Source organism: Cyprinodon tularosa, unplaced genomic scaffold (genome assembly GCF_016077235.1).
Source record: "Cyprinodon tularosa strain WSP-4 unplaced genomic scaffold, ASM1607723v1 ctg434, whole genome shotgun sequence".
NCBI classification, from domain to species: Eukaryota; Metazoa; Chordata; class Actinopteri; order Cyprinodontiformes; family Cyprinodontidae; genus Cyprinodon; species Cyprinodon tularosa.
This window is the reverse complement of record NW_024039157.1, coordinates 14,672-30,617: the sequence shown is the minus strand read 5'-3', so window position 1 is coordinate 30,617 and position 15,946 is coordinate 14,672. Positions and strand designations below refer to the sequence as shown.

General features: G+C 38.5%; 1 protein-coding gene across 1 annotated transcript in view; it reads right to left on the bottom strand.

Annotated features, from left to right (window-relative positions):
* LOC119792914 (NXPE family member 3-like) overlaps positions 1 to 15,946 on the bottom strand; it is a 36,143-nt gene that overhangs the window by 16,343 nt on the left and 3,854 nt on the right. The window contains exon 2 of the mRNA XM_038299760.1: positions 2,662 to 3,123. Coding sequence (XP_038155688.1) covers positions 2,662 to 3,123 — 462 coding nt within the window. The remainder of the gene's footprint in view (positions 1 to 2,661; positions 3,124 to 15,946) is intronic.

The following is a 15,946-nucleotide window of genomic DNA, read 5'->3' as shown; positions in this document are numbered from 1 at the left end:
CATAGTTCTGCATCTATCCTTGGCATAGCTATAGGCTCATACTTTTGGCCTTAATATTAGCTTATGGTTAATCAAACAACCGTGTCTTTAGTAGACAAAGCCACCAATGGATGTAGTTTACCGTTATCTTTTCTCACATTTATGGATTTGTGGATCAGTGCTTCTATTTTCCCTTTGGTATTTCTGCATTAGGGTACTTCCACTCCCAGTCAGTCTCAGCAGAGGGCTGCTCATGATGAGCCTGGTTCTGCCTGAGGTTTCCATTGAAAGGGGAATTTGTCCTCTCCAATGTCGCTGAATGCATGCTTAGTATGAGGAATTGCTTTAGAGTCAGGAACATAATTCAAATGAATGTGTACTGTCGCCACATGCTTATCCAGGATAAGCATATCCCTCAAAGTCAATGACAGGCTGAATTTTTTTTTTTAAGACAAAAAACTTATAAACAACCCAACCATATCATCTGATTAAATTGTCTCTTTAAACTGCCTTGGAATGACATGTCATAAATTGGCGTTATATAAATAAATTGAATTGAAAATTAAACTGAAAACTCTAATGGCAAACTTTCGGACTGCAGAGATCAATATAAACAATAGACAAAGTTTGTTGATCTGCTTAATTGTGTTTTTGTTGTTTTGTTTTTCCTGGACAAAGCAAACCCTGAAGCTAATCTATCATCATCTTGAAAGTATATCCAGATCAGTGCTTTTGCATTCCTTTTGAAAGTTTGCAATGTCTTCTCATCCATCTATCCATTTTCCGTCACGCTTATCCCAAGCGGGGTCGCGAGGGGTGCCGGTGCCTATCTCCAGTTGTCTACGGGCGAGAGGCGGGGCACACCCTGGACAGGTCACCAGTTTGTCGCAGGGCATGTCTTCTCCCCCAGTCATTCTTTGCAGATGGTTATTCATGCTGAACCTTGATCCTAAAAACATCTGTATGAGGGATTACTCCTCCAGGTAGCAACAGTGGACATTCTCTGCATAGTGTTATTGACTTTGCAGTGTTCAATCATGCCTAGCATACATATAGGGAAAGTTGAGGGGAAAACTAATTGTACGTTTATTTTGCCTAGCCTGGTTTATGATGTGATGTAATCTGAAAAAAGCATTCCATCTCTCTTGTGCAGCAGATGTCCTTAAACAGACAGTGACCTGAGAACAAAATTAAGGTTCACTCTTCAATCTTATACAGCCAGTGACTCATTTTTAGTTTGGACATTTGCATCTTAGAGAGGTAAAAATGGTTAAATAATTGTGTTATAAGAGTAGTTGTAGGGTGGCCAGATGTCCAGCTTTAGGGCGGACAGTCCGGATTTTCATTGAACTTTCCGGCGTCCGGCGCCGCATCCAGCCGGACATGTATTTGTCCTCCTTTATGAGGCACTAGGCCTGTAGAGCAGATTTTTATTTATTTATTTATTTTTCTTGCTGGGCTGCAGCACAATATCCAATCATCAAAAATGCATCACTATCTGATCTAACAGATGATTAGCTAAGAGTTGTGGCGTGTCAGATAAAGATCTGCTTGTCATTGGTCATAAAAGTAAACAAGGATCAGAATCACTGATGCTAAGTATTACAGTCAGCATCCTGTCAAAACCAGGACATGGTTTAACCCAGAATGGACAAAAGGGCGTGAATTTATGACCAAAGGTAGTGGAGATTCATTCCACGGTTTTGGGAGCAGTCGAGGAACAGCTGCAATGGAACGGCGTGCGAGTACGGATTAACATAAAAGTAATAAACGTGCAGCAACGAACTCTTCAATGTTGGCTTTTACATTAAGTTTTGTCGCCCCTGGATGCTAAAATAACTTGCGCAGAGCTGCAAGGTGGACTATACTATAAAACATCACTAGTCCTACGGAAGTGTAGACTGTGACTTCAAAGTGGATTTCAGTGATTCGCCCATAGCTAAAGGGATGACCATAAAGACAGGTCTGCTGTACACAGAGACACTTAAGATAAGTTCCCTAAAGACTAAGGCTCTTAAAAATAAAGCTATACTTTTAGAGCAGTTGAATGTGTTTTCTACAATCTTTTTGTTGTTTAAAAAATATTAGGCTATTTTATTATGAATCTTTCTTGTTAAAAATATTTTTTTAATGTTTAAGTCCACACATCTTATGCTTTGTGGTATTCTGCACTTTAAAGATTCATCTCGGTGGTCACTTTTTAAATAAATACAAATGCTTGGAACCAATTCTTTTTTACATTTCTTTAATATTTTGTTCGATTCAGCTACACAAGCATCCTCTTTAAACTACTAAGAATTGTACTATAAATGTGACTTTACCCGATTCTTATGTACACCTTAGTAATTTATTGATATGCCGCACAATGTCCTCCTTTTTGGTGCTATAGAAATGGCCACCCTAAGTAGTTGTCAAAACAGATAAAATATGTTATTCTTTGTGACTATTCTTATTTTGCAACAATAAAAATGTATGGTGCTTGAGTAATGTTCATTGATCTCTTTCTTGTTAATTACTGACACTATTATTTCCCCATCACACACACACACACACACACACACACACACACACACACACACACACACACACACACACACACACACACACACACACACACACACACACACACACACACACACACACACACACACACACACGTAACAGGAAAGGTTTTAGTGTTACCTCAACTTGTGCACTTCCTTCCCAGAGTAAAGGGAATCTAGCAGTGTAGGAACCATTGAGATGATCCAACACTTGCCCCGTCACGCCTGCAGAAAGGGTAGGGTTGTGCAGCCGAGCAAGTAGAACATCTCCCCCTGATTTTTTGGGACGGCTATGGAAGTCCATCATTTTTATAAAAACCTCAAGCTGATCGCCTAAACGCCAACTTTGACTGTCATTTTTTGGAAGAATTGTAAAGGTGCTGTGAGCAGGATCACTGGTGTCATTCAGAGAAAAGTTAGACGGTAGAGTCGGTGTTTCAGGCCAGGTAATGGACTCCTTCAAAAATTCAGACTCAAGAGTGTCCTCGGGTAACACAGAATGGTAGGAGCAGACACTGGTAGGCTTATGTGGCTCAGTCGTATATTTCAGAGTGATGTTGTTGGGTATCAGAGCCATGGTCGGGGAGACTTTCTTCTTTAACTAGAGGAAAGTATAGGAATTAAACAAATCAGGTGTCATAGAAATGAAGTCTGTACAAAATACTGATTACTTTCGGAATGCTGCTTTGACCTAATATAGGTACACCAGGAAGAATTAATTTTAAGTTCATTAAACTTCACTATGAATATAAAATATTATTTTCTATAAACTTTACACAATGACAATTCAAACCTAGTTGCATTTTCCTCAACTCAGTACTTTTAATTAACTTGGCCACTTCTGGCTATCATTTGTTTCACACTGTGTGTTCCACTTGGATTACTAAGAGCCCAAGAACTGACATGGGGAAAAAATATATGAACATTAAGCGAAAATTCAATCTGAAAGACTCTTATCAGCTTCACCTGAGCCAATGTCCCTTGTTCAGCTCCAGCCAATCAACTCAGGGACTGCACCAGTCATCTTTCATGATGCCCTTCATTTGGTTCCTGGCCTTGCTTGCTTTCCCACACAAAAGCAAACTAAAAGATCAAGTGTATTGTTACGCCTCTTTTGAACCTGATGGGCAGCCTCTTTTTGTCATTCGTGACCTTCCCTCACCTGTTGGCCGCTCGCACTGATCCCCTGGCTTCAGCCTGGATTCATTCCAACAGGCCCACAAAGGCTTTTCTCAAGCTGACTTTTAGTCCGTCCTGCACCAACTTCAACTCAGAGTCCATGGCGGGCGCTTCAAACCCTCAACGCATCATGGCATGCCCTTTGCAGTGGCCACATTAGCTTCTAAACCCATCTTGGTTGGAGCATCGCACCCTAAACCCATCTCACCTAAGTGCATCACAGCAGGCTTATCATGGCTCCCACGCCACATCATGGCGGGCACAAGGTGACTTAACGCATCACGTTAGTCGATGATCAATGATCACCACCTACTTGGTCACTGATGTTTTTTCTTTGCTTTAACTCCCCGCATCTCTCTGCACCTCCCCTCCTTGTTAAATGCTCAACATTCTCCTAGCCCAGGGGTCTGCAACCTGCGGCTCCAGAGCCACATGTGGCTCTTTGGACCCTCTTCAGTGGCTCTTAATAGTGGCTAAAATGTATATAAAGAGCTAAATAATTTACTTTAATATATACCGGTATCAATAGCTTTAGTGTTTTTTATAAGTGGGAAAAGAATTGAAAGAACCAGAAATATGTTTTAAGAGACATTTTTCTATGAATTAGCTTGAAAATTATATGTTTTAACATTAAAAATACATGAATTGTTGATTGTTTGAGATGGCAACAACTAATTTCCTATACAAGATTAAAAAAATAAGGTTTTCTAGAAAAAGTCATGTTACATTTTGCGGCTCTAAACAACTTTTACTTGGTCGGACTCTGTGCAAAACTGCTCTTTGGATATGAAAGGTTGCAGACCCCTGTCCTAGCCTATAAGTAGGCATGATTAGTGCCATTGATCTAGTGGTGGTAAGCCTTCCTTTACTTCTCCTCTCCATATTGTTCATTTTTTGTTTCTCTATGCCTGCGGGCACTTAGTCCGTCAAAACAAACTCATCAGCACACAATCTCTTTACCAGCTCTAATCGTTATAATCGTTTTCCGTATTAGTATTGCATCCTCATATGTGATAAAGAGCTTTCACCTTTTCTCTCGACCAGTCTCTCCATTTCCCCATCTCTACCAGCGCATCCCACTGTGTCGTCTCTTTCCATGTGCCCATATATCAGTGCAATCAGCTGCACTGTTCAGCCTGATCTTGCTGAGCAATCAACTGCTGAGGCTTAGCATCTATGCAATCAACTGCACAGCTCAGCATTAGTGTTATCAGTTGCGCTGCTCTGCATCCCTAACTTCTATCCATGCGCTCCTCTGGGGGGCTAATCTACTAGCTCGGCCTGGCACCTTTTATGGGGGTATGACTACTCTAATCCTTTTGTAGGTTGGTCATCCCAGCGAATTTTTATTTACAGCATCGAAGTCTGCTGTGGCCCAAGGATTAATTTTTTCTCAATGAAAAGCACTTATTTGCTGCTTAATTGGATCACTCTGCACTGATCACATGAACATATTTGCATCTTTTCATCCTTCAATTGGAACTTGAGCTGAAACAAGTGTTCGAGACAAACATCAGTTGGACAGCAACAGTCCACACACACAATGGTATATCTAGTCTTCATACCTCACAGTCAATATTCTATTTAAATGCCTCACATGAGAAATCCTTGCAAAGCCAGGTCTATCAGAATCTCTTTATATTTTGTCCTACGCCTAAAATAAAACTCGATTATATTAGCCTTCTCTATCATGTTGGTTTGTTCTTCTTACTGTTACAGAAAGTGTGCTATTGGGGGGAAATATTTTAAAATTTTTCTGTGCAACATATAATTGTGCTGTGGCCACAAATAAGTTCGTCATGAGAACAAGTTTCGGCACAAATTAGATTTTGAGAGCACAAAGTAGTATTTTGTGGAAAAGATTAATATTTTGTGCACACAAAGCAGTACTTTGTGGCCACTAATTAATATCTAGTGTGAAGGAATTAGTATTTAATGTGAACAAGTCAGTATTTAATGGGCACAAATTATTGTTTCATGGGAATGAATAGGTATTTGGTGCACATGTTATATATAAAATGTTCCCCATATCAGTTCCTGGGCTCCATAGGTTACTGACCATTGGTTACATATGTCTATTGTGAGTTATATTAACCCTTTTTCAGGCAGACTGTAGGCACTTTTAGACTGTCTGTAGGATAAGATATACAGTCATTTTTTTAGTTTGGAAATACATCCCAATTATGAAGATTGGCCTATTGAGTGCATATCTATCACTCAATGTCTGTTTTCTTCATTATTATCAAACATTTCTTCAGTGACACCTCATTCTGTTAGAGAGGTATAAAAAGTTTCTACATCTTCATTTGTCTGACTGTTTGTTCTCATTCTTGCAGGAATTTATTAATAGTAGTGCTACTACTATCATTTGTACCAATGGTGTTTGTTAAATGAATTTATTCAGGCGCATATTTTCTGTTTACATTAACAAAAGTTAAATTAGAAAGAAATATAGCGATGTACGGCAGTGATTTTTAACCAGCCGTGGGAAATGATCTATTATCACCTAATTAACAATTGTAAGGTGTCTGTGCTGTAATTAAGTGTGACAGATAATATAATACTCTTCTATTTCAGTGGGTGGCAGCAGATACAGGGATACATGCCTGTAAAGACAACAGAGGGACAGTAACAGTTTGGGATCTCAGCAAGGAGAGCAAGTGACAGTAATAAAGAAGTTTTTGAGAGGAGAAAATGCAAATGCAGAACAGGGACCTGGACAAAATTCTGACCCAGATGAAGCTTCAAGTATGAGTGGTTGACAAAAGAAAAAAGACAAGACAGTGAGCACAAGGCAATACAGTGAAATCTATCTTTAATTTGGATTTGTTTTCAATGGAGATGCAGCAGCACCAACTGTGTTGTGCTTGCTGTGTTGTTAGAAGCTTTCCAATAGTGCAATGGTGCCAAGCAAGCTTAATAGGCTCCAAACGAAAAACTCTTTCACTCAAAACAGGGCAATGGACTATTTTGTATGTTTATGTACTCTCATGGTTTTAGTTCTGTTTCAGTTTTCTTTTTTCATTTTCATTGGTTTTATTTCCATTTTGTCTTATTGTAGTTGTTTTTGGCTGTATTTGAGTTCTTATGTATTTCTTGTTTACCCTCTGTTGCCCTCTTGGGTCAGTCTCCTTCTACTAGCTCCCCTCTAGATTCTTCTGTCCAAACCTTTTCCTCAGCTGCTAATTAGTCCTCCCATTGTTTCTGTTCCCCATAAATACACCTCCTGTTCAGTTACTCATGGCTGGTTCCTTGTCATTTCTTTGCCCTTCATCTGTGTATTCCCTAACATCTCCTGGATTTTAGTATCTTCAATTTGTGGACTTTTACTTCTGCTGCCCTTTGGAACTATATTAAATCTTCAGTTTCCATCTCTGCATTTGGGTTCTGCTGCTCTCCTTCAGAGACTCTTCTTTGTCGCCTGTCCTCCAGAGACTGAGCTTCGCCTCCGCCCTCTCAGCCGGCCTTCAGAGAATGTGCTTTGTCCTTGCCCACCTTTGGCGGGTTGTTTTGTGTTTTGGACTGACCCTGGGTGGGTTGCTTTGTTCTGGACTTTTTAGGGTGTCTGGTTTCTGCTCTTAAGTGGGGGACACTGTCATGGTTTTGGTTCTGCTTAAGTTTTCTTTTTCAGTTTGTATTGGTTTATTTCCATTTTGTTTTATTATATTCTATTTTATTCTATTCTCCTTCTCCTAGCTCCCTTCTACATTCTTCTGTGCATACCTGTTCCTAGCTGCTAATTAGCCCTCCTTTTGTTTCTGTCTCCCATATATACACCTCCTGTTCAGTTACTCTTGGCTGGTTCCTTGTCATTTCTTAGCCTTTCATGTGTGTTTCCCCTGATTTCTCATGGATTGCAGTATTTTATTTGTGAAATTTTGATTCTGTTGCCTTTTGGAACTGTATAAAATCTTCAAGAATCCACCTCAGCTTCTGTCTCTGCATTAGGGTCCTCTAAAAATCTCCACGCAACCTTACTCATATAAACAATGAGAAACTAGTAACTTTTTGAGGAAAAACCACAAAGGTTAAATTGAAAACCCTCAAAGCTAGCTATCTTTTTGCTGAACTCGTAGCTAACTCATAAAACTCCCACACTGTGGCAGAAAAATTAATACTGCCAGCTTGCAAAGCTATTGTAAAAGATGCTTGGCCTTGATGCAACCAAAGAGATAGCTTAAGTGCCAGTGTTGGATGATGTTGTGTTGTGTGCATAGAGATCTTGAGGATAAGTTATCATTTTATTAATCTTCAGCTTTTACAGAATGTTTTGACTGGGTTAGGGACCCATATATCCCAGCATCCATTGCTGGATAGGTCATGAATTTAAAGGAGCAAGAGAAACTCACTGAACTAAAACATGATTGTAGTTTAAAACTAAACTTTGCTGAATTTCTTTTGGACAGTTGTTGGTTATCTGTTGCCAAGGAGTTCCCAATTCTGGCCAACAGAGCTATTTTGACATTGCTCCTGTTTTCGGCAACATATCTATGTGAACTGAGCTTCTCTAAGGAGGAACAGTTTTATCATATTTAAAAATAAATAGATAAATAAATAAATCTTCAACAAATGAATAAGCATACAATTAAATGCTCCATAAATACAATAAACAAATACATGTAGGTAGAAATAAAATTATAAAGTTAGACAGTAATGTATACATCTCTTTTAATTAGCTTCTTTATTTATTCGCCTTTCTAATAATTATCTTATTTATTTATTGTTATAATCTTCAGCTTCATTTATTAATTACTTATTTATGTATTATTATTTAAGTATTAATTTATGTGTATGTTATAATATTTTTGTCTGTTTTATTCTTCCTTTGTATTTCTTTACCCTATTTCTTCAGTGCTATATATTTATGCCTGTTGTTTTTACAATTCTGTATGCATTTCTGCCTCATTATGCAAACGATAAAGGGGTGTTTCTTAGAGGGTCAACTTCTGCTCATTGGCTGGTTAGCATTTTACTGCATCAGTCGAATCTACAGCAGGACAGGAGAGTCTGAAGTCCAGTCTGAAGTCACTGGCCATTTCTCAATTCATAAGAACGCGAGTATGGACTCATGTCCTCGCCAAATATGTTCTTAAGAAGAACACAGGAAAGTGTGGACTTTCCTGTGTTTTCAGGAGTACACACCATAAATATGGGTCATTTGGAACAGAAGCGTACTCGTGATGTCACCACACGCTTGGCTAGTCTGGAGCTGCATTTCACCTCCTGTTATTAATAGTCTCTAGATAATAATAAATTCTGACTTCTTTCATTTAGTGGGGGAATAATAATTAACACAGTCAGATAAACGCAAATCAAATGAACATTTTGCCAAATAAAACAAAAAAATCGCCATCAGAGCCAGTGGTCCTTCAAACACAGCTATGCTGAGAGAGGGCTGCTGCAGACAGGCTAGAATTAGCCCTGGCTGCCCTTACCCTCGGAGGTCCGCTGGTTGCCATGATCCTCTCAACTTCAGTAATGCTTTTTTAAATTATGCATTAAATTGGTAGATGGGTCATAATGTTCTTTCCTCAAATTATCTTAAAACAAAACTTTTATTGAACAACAGCAACAGAAAAGAGTACTTTTAACTTAATACTCTTGTTGGGATCTGGAGATTCTCCACCTTCTCCAGCAGAGTGCGCTGTGGATCTCCTGGGCTGGAGCCCTCCAGCACAGCTGACGTTCATCAGCCCATCAGGAGACCTGCCTATATAAGCAGCTGCCAGACCTTTCTTCAACGCCGCAGTGTTGACCAAGTTTGGAAACCTGTCTCTCGTGTGAAGCTCTGGAAGAGCTTAGCCTGTTACCTGCCCGCCTGCCCTAGAGAGCCAAACCTGAAGATCTCACTCTGGAGTCCACCTGCTGCTCTCAGGGAAAGAGCTAATCACTCAAACCAAGGTCTGACACTAAACAGTCAGAAGCTAGACGCTGCTGCTGCTGAGCACTCTGCTGAACCAACAGTCTCTGGACCCAACCGGTTCCCTCTCTCAGAGAAGAAAGCCTGGACCTTGTAAAGACGCCTGAGAATCCTGCCCGGACCTGTTTCCTGATTCCTGTTCATATTAACCTTGTGCAAACCTTTAATAAACTCTGTTGAATTTTTATCAGTCTCCAAGTGGTGTTCTGCATGTGGGTTTAATTCCTAAACCAACCATGACAACTCTGAGCTCTTTGTGTTAAGAAGATGGGTCGCCAACCAATGAGCAGAAGTCTCTCTAAGACACACCCCTCCTCATTTGCATAATGAGGCAGAAATGCAGACAGAAATGTAAAAACGACAGGCAGAAATAAATAGCATTGAAGAAATAAACAGGGTAAACAAATAAAAAGGTAAAATAAAACAGACAAAAAAATGATAACAAGCACACAAATAAATACTTAAAAAAAGTTATTAACAAATAAAGTTAAAGATTATAACGGACAATAAATAAATAAGGCAATTATTACAAAGACGAATACACAAAGAAGCTAATTAAAAGAGATATATACATTTATGTCTCAGTGTATAATTTAATTTCTACCTACATTTATTTGTTTATTGTATTTTGGGGGGGCATACATAAATTCTATGCTAATTTATTTATTGAGCATATATTTATTTATGTATTTATTTTTAAATATGGTAGAGCTGGTCCTCCATACATCCCAAGCTTTGTTCATCAAAACAGGCCCAAGTGGGCATACTGTAAATACATTTAGAAAATATATTATTAACTATATCTATAATATGTGCCATGTTAAGTGTTAGGGTCATTTTGGTTGGCATTTTGCCTGAGGATTTTGTAAATGAAAAAATGTGCTCAAAAAGTTTGATAATCACTGCTGTACAGTATACACTCAACAATAGGTTTTGGACTGCATGAATTAAAGCAATAATTCTGTGGCTTTACTTAGGTGTTAAGGAAGCCCAGGTTGTTTTAATAGCATCCTTCAGCTCCTCTGTTTTGTTGGCTCAGGTGTTTTAAGTTGTAGATGTGGTCATTTTGATGACAAATAAAGTACTAAGTCTTGCTAAATCGCAAATTTTCCTACCAACCTAACTTTATTTACATACTTAGATATAGCACTGTGAAAAGCTAGCTTTTACCAATTACCTTTTTTTTATCCAACTCACCTAATGGTTGATCAAGTTAGCTTTCCTACTAACTGCCATGCAAGCCATTATGTGAAATCTTTATATTATTATTTTTTCATCACTCACCTTTATCAGTAATTTTGTGGGAAACAAAATATTTTTAGTCAAAGTTATCAAAATTACTGAAACATTTCAAATATTTTAATAACCTGTCTAACTTTTTGACAGGGTTACAAAGATAAATCTAGATTTAAACAATGTTCTATTTATAAACCAGAAACGATTTCTACTGCACGTAGCCAACTGGTGTGGCTTTTAAAGCTGTAAAAGGTAGTTTGAGGCCAACGTGGTGGCAGAGGAAAAAAGACTTGGGCCTTGGAGGTGTTTGCTGAGGCTATTGAGAAAGATCATTAGTCTGCCTCAAAGGTATTCATTCAGTCAAACTGCTTTGTTTAAACTATATACATTGAGTGAGGAGTTGCCAGCCACGACTGGGGAAATGTTTGGATGGTAGAAAGAATAATCTGAGGATCAACTCAACTCATTCCTACAAGCAGAAACTAGGTGCTCAGAGTTGGACTTGTTCTTTACACAGGCTGAAGTCACCAAGTTAGTTTAAAAGCTCATTGTGACTTTAAAGATGGTTGAGATACATCCTGAGTATTTTAGATCTCTTGATGCTGTGGATTTGTTGTGACTAGCACACCTCTTCAACATTGTGCATCAATCGGACTTACAAACTGGTGTGGGAGCCAGAGGGTTTCTGGTATAAGGACCAGCAGATTTAATTTCTCCTTTTTGTGAAAGGTGTTGTTCTGCTAATTGTAGCCAAGAGTTACTGCATGTCCTAGTATTCACAGCTGTGTTTGTGGACGTTTAAATAAAGCAAAGCTCCACCATTTATGAGTTCTATAGTTCTGAACTTGAAATGGGTGATTTGCTTTCCCCAGGTCAGAGGATTAGGGCTAGGGTCTTAACCCTCCTGTCGTCCTTGGGGTCAATTTGACCCCATTCAATGTTTATCATTCAAAAAATATTAGTTAACTTTTTTTTTTTTGCTTCATATTTCATGACTTTTCCTAATTAGATGGGGACAACTGGTAAAGCATAAAATTTTTGTGATGTTATTTTTTTAATGTGCTGAATACATATTACACGCATTGGTTGTCCTCTGGGGTCAATTTGACCCCAAGCTGTTTTAGCTGCTAAAACTTGTCAGTGACCTAACATGACAACACCTGCAGGTGCAGAGTTGATACATTTTAGTTGATACATTTGAACTGAGACATCTGGGGATCTGTGTGACCTTCTGAACTCACACCTGCCAAAGTAGAACTGATTTTTCCCGCCTTGTGAAGGGCGGGTTATTCCTACAACGCCATTGGTAGTTCATGCCAAATCAGGGAGGAGCAAACATAAGCTTGCACTACAGTCCTCTATCCAAATCATTCCTCACTGTGCTCTGAGTATACTGCAATCTGCACACTCTCTCTTTGAAAATGTCTTCTGGAAAAGGTTTACTGTCAAAGAGGTTTTGGAGCAGCTCTTTGACAGTGAAAGTGACTTAGAGGAGACTGTCTCTGAGACTGAGGATTGTGTTGAGGAGGACCCTGATTTTGAGGAATTCTCATCTGATGAGAATGAGAGTGTTGACCCTCCTGTTGTCCCTCAACCACCAGCAGACACAATTTCATCCAAAAATGGAAAAATAATATGGTCCCTTTCCCCACTGAAACAGCAGGGTAGACATAGCGCAAGTAATATAATCAAAATGGTTCCAGGACCCACCAGATATGCAGTCAGCCATGTTGATGACGTCATCATTCGAGCTCTTCATAACACCATCAATCAAAAATATTGTGCTTGGGATGACAAATTTAGAGGGAAAGCGTGTTTATGGGGACAGTTGGAAAGACTTGGATCTAGTTGATTTGGAAGCCTACATTGGCTTGCTAATTTTGGCAGGACTTTATAAGTCAAAAGGTGAAGCAACAGCAAGTCTTTGGAATGCTGAGACTGGAAGGGCAATATTTCCAGCCACCATGTTGTTTCTCTCTAAAAACTGTTCCATGTTCTAACTACTACGTGACATGTTCTCATTATCCATTTTCTGTCACACAAATGAATAAAAAAAAACAACAAAAAAAAAACAGAAAAAACAACCAAAAAAAATCATAAAAAAACAAAAACAAACAAAAAAACTCTATAACTCTGCCATTGCCGGTCCCAAGCCCGGATAACAAAAGAGGAGGGGTGAGTAAGATCCTACAGTAACTAGCAACAAATATATTACAACAAAATAGATAAAAATAAGTAAATAAATATGTTTATGAGAGGAAAGGGGGAGTCACCAACATTAATCAATATGGTTCATTTGGTAAGAGTCATGAATGTGCTCAGAGTCATGAATGTGCTCAAAACCTGTAAATTTGAGAAGATTTGTATAAAAAAATCAAAATAAACTCATTTTCATTTAAAGGTTTGGCCTGATGGTGGCGCTAGAGGGAAGGTCAACTCACTGATTTTCAAGGGGTTATTTATGTATTCAACAAATAAACAAAGTGCCTGTCACAAAAACTTGGTCAACAATATTCTGTAAATCATTTTCTGGAGGTAAATATCCCTGGGGTCAAATTGACCCCAAGGACCAAATTTGTTACTATATTTGAGGACGATAGGAGGGTTAAGTTGAAGTGTCTCTAGCTCTTGTTTAAAAAATGCTCAGGAGAAAGACTGAGGCCGCTGTTGCAGTCACACAGTAATTGATGCTATAACAGTAACTGTAGGTGTGTTGAAGAGAGAGTTGAATGAAAAGGCAAAGCTCTTCATTTGTAGCTTTTCAATCTATTTTCCTGTACTTGCCTATTGCATAACAAATCTGGTGTCTGGAAAGTCACTTAAAATATGATGAGTAGCTGGGCTATCCTGGAGGGCTTGGAATAACATTGATAGGAGTCAGCTGAAGTGCCTTGGACATCTGTACTGGATGCCTGTTAAACACTTTCAGTGAAACCTCCAGGGGAGAACCCAGGGAATGGCCAAGGGCATACTGGGATGCTGGAGACTATGTTTTCCACTGGTTTGGGAATGCTTTGGCTTCCTGTAGAGGAGGTGTTTGAGGAAAAGAGGTCTGAACATCTCTGCTGAGACTACTGCTTCTACAACCTGGTGTCAGAAAACACTGAAGGTGATGAGTAGAACTTTTACTTGATAGATTTTTTTCCTACCAAGAACAATGTAGAGTAATGCTGTAATATTTTTGATTATTATTTCTCATTTGCGGAAACACAAGTGTTAGGGTTAAACACACTGCATGAAAAGTGGGATTTTCGTCAATATACGGCACTGTAGATTGTCGTGGAACTTCAGGTTAGCGGCAGTTTACGGCAATTTGCAGGCTTCGTCGAAAACTCCCGTAAATTGTCAGAAATTGACGTGGAATTTCTTAGGCAGTGTTCCCCCCATGCAATTCTAGGGGAGGCTTTAACATGTAAATGAACATGCTGTGAGCTATACAAATGCAAACCAGGGTTGCAGGGGGGGTTTTACCCCAAGTGACATCTTTCTGAGGGAGAAAATCTCTGATACAAAGAGATCAGATTTGTATAGCCTCTCACATTTTAGCTTGAATTGATTTATTTAATTAAAGTATAGAGACCAAAACAGATCTTTAGCTGACAGAGCAATACATTTAGAGCAGTAATTATTTTTAAAAAAATTTGCATTTAAGATAAAAAATAAAATATTGTCTGTCAATATGCTCAATTCACAATTACTTAAGTGGAAAAGTTTCAAGAAATGAGTCTGAGATGATTCACTTTATAACATGGCGCATTATCCTGTTGGAAGTAGCCATCAGAAGATTGGTACACTGTGGTCATAAGGTCCGGCCAGGTCAAGATCCGCAATTGCAATTGCACCAAACAGGAAAAAGAACATCGACAAATTCCGGTTCGTCAAATTAGAATATAGCAGCAACAGATCGGTAACTAGAAATTATAGCACAATTCTTATATATATATAAAAAAAAAAAAACTAACACCGTTTATTTAAATGATTGGATCCAAACTATTGGTTATTCACCAACGAGGAAGCAGATTTCTCATCTCCATCAAAATATTTATTTTATACCGAGGGACTTAAACTTTAATCAAATCCATTCAAAAGAAACTTCTTATTACAGGAATGAAAAGAGATGCTGAGTTTGGAAGTAGTGAACAAGTTCATTCAAAAAAAAGCAGTTTTGAATTATCCTTATCCCCGTTACAAAAATCTACAAAAATATAAATATATATTTGGGCAGAAACTGAACATGTGCTGGATGATGGTGGGATTTTTTTAATATGTCATATTAAATTAAGCCCTCACAGGGTTCATACAGGAATGAGTGACTCTAATTTAATGCTATTTTAATGCTATTTTTTAATTATTTTTATTGATCCGCGGACACCCTGGTTCATCTCGCGCATGCTCTGTACGATCTCCAAGAAACCCAGAGCGGCGCGGTGTGCAGCCCACGTGGAGGATGTATGCTTTGCTTTGTGCAGGCGGTCAGGAGCGGAGAATGGGGGATTTCGGGGTAGGGTGGCCATTTCTATAGCACCAAAAAGGAGGACATTGTGCGGCATATCAATAAATTACTAAAAGAGGATGCTTGTGTAGCTGAATAGAACAAAATATTAAAGAAATGTAAAAAAGAATTGGTTCCCAGCATTTGTATTTATTTAATACATTGTGGTGTTTAAAAAGTGACAATTTTTTAACACGATTAATTTGCGCAGAACTCCTGCAATTGATCATAAAGCAGTTGTTTGGAAAAGAAGCTCGAGAAAGAGCTAGAGAATAGGACGATGCAAACTGCAAAAAGTGGCTGGAAAAGAGGAATTCATGACATGGCCGCAGCCTGTCGAGAGTAAAGATGATTTCACCATGTTCTCTATCTATCCATATATATATATATATATAAACTTGAGTCATGGAACTGTGCTTACAGCTCCTTATTTCATGTAAACTAATAACTTGTGTACATGATACTTGTTGATGGCATTAAAATTATTTCTAATAGCATTAAAAGAGCATTAAATTAGAGTTCCTCATTCCTGTATAAAACCTGTGAACGCTTAATTTAATCTGACATATTAAAAAAATCCCCATCATCATCCAGCAG